Genomic DNA, 5,037 nt, shown 5'->3' on the forward strand with positions numbered 1-5,037 from the left:
AGGATCTGATGACGATCAAACGACATGGATGATGAATGGAAGTATTCTTCCTGTTTCCAATCTGAGTAATGAGTTTTCTGCTGCACCAGTAGCTGCAACATCTTCATTAGCAACAAACAGCAATATGTACAATTTAATTAATTTTTTACAAATTAACCTTGTTCATTTATATTCCATATTTCATTGTCTTTTTTAATTAGCGCTTTGTTATAAAATTCATTTTTTAATCATGCCATCTTGAATTAAACTTTCAATGCAACTATCAACGTCAGTTTTATGAAAAGCTAATTATGGACTACGATTTCAGCATACTTTGTTCTCATGACTTATATTTGCATAATAATTTCACCATGAAACTATTTTAATGTTATGAACAGTGAGAACGTTTTGCTTCTTCGAAATTTTTATATTATGCAAATATGATATATTTTCTTTTTAAAAATATAACGGCTTTATCTCAACCTCAACTAAAATTTATCTATTAACTATAAATGTACTTCCAGTTTGTTATTCGTGAAAATTTTCGATGTAGTGTAATGTTATTTTAACCGTATCGTAGTAAAAACAATTATTTCTAGGTACGGGGAATTCTCCTATAACCAAAGTCATGTTAAATTATTACAAATAATGAAAGTTCAACGAATTTTAGACGACACATATTCGGTACTTTTTTTAAAAAGAAATATCTACCCTGTTAAATTTCATAAAAAAGATTGGACATTTAATTTTTAAAACGTTTTGTTTCTAGTTCAATATTTGGCAACCTCGCATAGGTGTGATACTTGTTCTCAATTCTAATTGGTTGAATAACGTAGTAGACGTGATTATATCTGTAATCTGATTGGTCATTTGATTATTTACTTTGTCTCTTCTTTTCTGTTACTTTTAAAACGACAAGAAAGCAAGCAAGCCCTGTATTTTAATAAACATATATAAATATAACCTCAAATTTTTGTTTACATATTTGTTGATGAATTTTGTAGTTATCAAAGTGAAAGATTGAAAATAGCGAAAATAGTTGTGTAATAGTGTGAAAATGGCTAAGGTTGAAACTGATTTTATTAAAGCTGATTCAAGCAATTTACCCCGTGTTACTTCAGAAATGATAGCAAATTATTTTGTTGAAAATGCAAACTATATAAGTGTGGAATCACGTGGAAAAAAACACATGAGGTAAGAAATCATTTTTAATATAGCATATTAAAATATTTAATAAACTAGTATTAATAAAAGTATTTTTAGTTTATTTGCAAATAAATACCTTTTTCATATACTGAATGTTTTTTTTAATTTGGTTTTAGATCAGCAAGACAATCATATGGAGATTCTGCCATTGGATATGTGCAATTAAAAAGGAACAATAATATTTGTTTGATCAAAGCAAAAATAACGCCAGAAGATAAAGTACATTCAACAGCTTATGATGTAAATGTCATAGTAAATGAGAATGAGAATATAATCAATCTATGTGAATGTGAGGATTGTGCTGCTACCAAAGGAGGCTGTAAACATGCGATAGCGTTTTTATTTTGGTTGCATAGGAGAAGTGAGGAACCATCTCCTACAGAACAGTTATGTTATTGGAAGAAATCAGAATTATCGAAAGTAGGTTCGCTGAAACAATTTATGAAATTGTCTGAGATGGTAAAAGTTCCATCAATGACTGAAGAAAACCCATCTGTAGTAATAGAGAATTTTAGAGAACATAATAAAGGAAAATCCGTAGATAGTTTGTTACTAAATATGGATAGAGGTCCTTTGTATCCTACTTTATCGTTACACCAGCTATTTATTCATTGTCAAATAGAAAATGCTGATATCGACATAACTCCAGAATTTTTCTTAGAGTACTGTTAAAAAAAAATGGATGCAAATGATTGTGCACTTGCTTCTGAGGCTACAAGAAACCAGTCCAAAAATACAAACTGGTATGAATTAAGATTTGGTCGAATTACAGCTTCAAAGATTTATGAGGCAAGCCGATGTAAAACAGAAGGTTCTTTGCTCGAGAAAATTTTTGGTGCTACAAAAATTGTGCAGACAAAAGCCATGGAGAGAGGCTTAGAATTAGAAGACAGGGTTATAAAATGCATTCAAAATATATGTGGAATTGAAACAACGAAATGTGGACTTGTTTTAAATAATATGTTACCAGTCTTTGGAGCCTCGCCTGATGCCAATTCAAGTGATGCAGTCCTAGAAGTGAAATGCCCATTGACTAGTATAAGTAATTTTGTCAAGGATAGAAAAATTATTGAAAAATACATGGGTCAGATGCAGTTGCAAATGAAAATGTGTAATAAGACTAAAGCAATTTTTGCAGTTGCACATCCAGAATTTGAAACAAATAATAAAATTTATATACATAATGTTACGTGTAATGAAATTTATTGTAACGAGTTAATTGAAAATAGTTTACTATTCTGGAAAAAAATACGTATTTCCTAGGATTTATATATATAAAATAGTTTCACAATGTTGTATTCTCATTTTTTAGTAGTACATAACTTATCTCAAAAAGAGTTAAATATGTATATACACCTAAAAACGAACAGCAATATATAGTAAGTTTAATAGGAAAAATAAAAGTACAATCTCAATAATTAGCTTAGTGATTTATACTTTTATGGATATAAATTGTTCAATTTAAAGAATCTGTTTTTGCTCATAGCTTTTAAAAATACTGAATGTTTCACACATCTTAAACTATTTTCTATTACAGTACATACTTCTGAAATACAAATAAAATGGTATATTTTCAGAGTCCTATTAATAATCATTAAAAAAACTAACAGATCATATCTATTATATTGTTTATGATGCAGATGTACACAAACTTGATCAGATTTTTAACAAATTTAAACCCATTAATATTTAGAAATAAAATAGAAAATTTGATCACCTCTTTTTATTAGTAAGATATTAAACTTCACTAAACATAATTAGTATAGTTCAAGAAAACTGCGAAATTTCAGTATATCTACCAGAGGTTTGAAAAGGACAAAGAAATTATTATTTTTTAAATACTACAGTTTGATATCTAATCTATAATTCAATTTTTTTTAGTAGTCTACTATTTAGAGGAATGCCAATATTTGAGTATAAGCTTAAAGATGTTAACAATCTCATGTCATGATAGTCGACCAGAAAAAATTTAAAACACAATGTTTAAATAAAGGAATATCATATTTTTATGCTTATATTTGACACAAAAAAAATCACAAATGGCAAATATGTATATTATACAGTTGTAAATGTTAAAAATGGTCTATTCATTGATGTTGTGATAAGATAAAACAAAGAAATTGATTACTAGATAAAAAAAATGTTATTTTAATATTTACAATATTTCATAGTCAAGACTACATTAATTTTGATTGTCTACAAAAATCTTTAGATAACCTTTGAAATGATTACTTTTAGTATGTCATTTTAATTAGCTCCAGTTGTAAATTTATAATTCCACAAGCTATAGTTACACAGGCATTTAGATAACCGACAAAATGTATGTCTACGTGAGAATGTGGAGATAATAAAGCAAATTCTCTCACTCGACTAATGACTCGCTCTATGTGAATTCGAAGAGCAGCAATATTTCTGCTTACAGGTCTAATTAAAACCACATTTTTTGTAGCTAATATAACACTCAAGTGTTTGAATCCTCTATCAGCTAAAACAGCTGAAAAATGTGGCATTTTTTCTAAATAACCACAACGATTACCAGATCGCTAGCTCGACCACTATAACCTTCTGAAATAAAATTTATAAACCCGTTAGGTGTCGATGATATTTAATATTTAAATGTATTACAATTTTTATATTGTATGTATTTTATATTGGTGTATTGGATCAGAAGGTTTCTCAATACTGATCTCAAAGCAATCTATAATTGAAACTACTTTATCCTATCTATATCTAAACGGTATAGGCAAAAATTGCAAAATTTTCACAGTATTGCACCAATAAATGAAGTGCTTCATAACCTAATCGAAACAATGTATCGTTTAATCTAACCTTTTTCAAAACTACTAGTATGTCTCTTTCTGATATATGCTTATGAATATATATTTTCACTAAATAGTAAACTTCACTAGTTAAACCTAAATAAAATCGAGGGTGCATTTCAATCGCAAGGATTTCTCTTTTTTTACTCAAATTTTTAAAGTCTACATTTTGCTCCTTGTCTTCACTTAGATCACTGTTAAATTGTTCTTCACTAGATGTAGTTTGTAACCATGAAGAAGTACTAGAAGAAGTAGATGGCAATGTCTCCAAGTACATTTCATCTCTAGTATTTTTAGATGTAGTTGAGATGCGTGGATGTTCAGGTTCACTATTTTCCTCACTCTCAGATGATATTTCTTGTTTTTGTTGTTGTGAAAAACTGAATTCTTTGCAACTATCTTGTAGAAATAAATGAGGTGTGATGCCAGTTTTCATACGTGGACTTTTCCCAGTTCTCATGTAAAAAGAAAAGTCTATAGAATCTTCTTTTAACTGAAATTATAGTATTTTCAATAAACACAATATTAAATATGTTGTATTACTCACATTAAAATGATCTTCACAACAATATGATGTTGTTTTTACTAATGTACGCCCAACAGCATCAAACCAAGTTTTTCTCACTACTGGGTTTCTCGGAACAAATATAAATAATTTATGGGGTGTACTTTCCGATGAATTTAAACATGAAGTTACAAAACACAGCTTTTTCATATTGATTATTTATCCTGAAAATACAAACTGTATAAAAATCAACCTTACATTCTTTAATTTTTAAACTTACTCTCAATGAGGGAATGAAATAATATTATAATGTTTGTATCTAGTCATAAAATTTAAATAAGCCACTAATAAATCATAAAATTTACAATAAACTCGCAAAAATCACAACTAAACTAACTTGTATAACTGCAACAACAACAATCGTAACAAAAAGTTAGGTTATTTACGGCATAGGACCACATGTATTCCATAAACAGCTGATTCATTTCCTTCTCTGTCTTGTTTGTGTTTTTGGGATCTTTCGTTTCT

The 5,037-nt window shown here is 28.4% G+C and overlaps 1 protein-coding gene across 2 annotated transcripts; it reads right to left on the bottom strand.

Moving 5' to 3' along the window:
• Positions 1–713: 713 nt before the first annotated feature.
• On the bottom strand, positions 714–5,037 carry LOC130902277 (uncharacterized). Of its 2 annotated transcripts, none has more exons than XM_057814269.1 (3): positions 4,790–5,037; positions 4,552–4,733; positions 714–4,497 (listed from the first exon to the last, which is right to left on the bottom strand). In XM_057814269.1, exons 2-3 carry the CDS (start codon positions 4,717–4,719, stop codon positions 3,916–3,918), a joined length of 750 nt encoding a protein of 249 aa, XP_057670252.1. In that variant the 5' UTR covers positions 4,720–4,733; positions 4,790–5,037; the 3' UTR covers positions 714–3,915. The 2 variants fall into 2 exon arrangements, with proteins under 2 accessions (XP_057670252.1, XP_057670253.1); XM_057814270.1 differs by having other exon boundaries at positions 4,552–4,746.

The sequence above is a fragment of the Diorhabda carinulata genome, chromosome X (genome assembly GCF_026250575.1).
Source record: "Diorhabda carinulata isolate Delta chromosome X, icDioCari1.1, whole genome shotgun sequence".
NCBI lineage: Eukaryota > Metazoa > Arthropoda > Insecta > Coleoptera > Chrysomelidae > Diorhabda > Diorhabda carinulata.

Excerpts from the sequence above, each read along its gene's own strand:
- LOC130902277 (XM_057814269.1), bottom strand. The coding sequence starts at position 4,719 with ATGAAAAAGCTGTGTTTTGTAACTTCATGTTTAAATTCATCGGAAAGT. Across the intron at positions 4,498-4,551 it reads GTTGTGAAGATCATTTTAAT|TTAAAAGAAGATTCTATAGA; the intron begins GTGAGTAATACA and ends CTATAATTTCAG.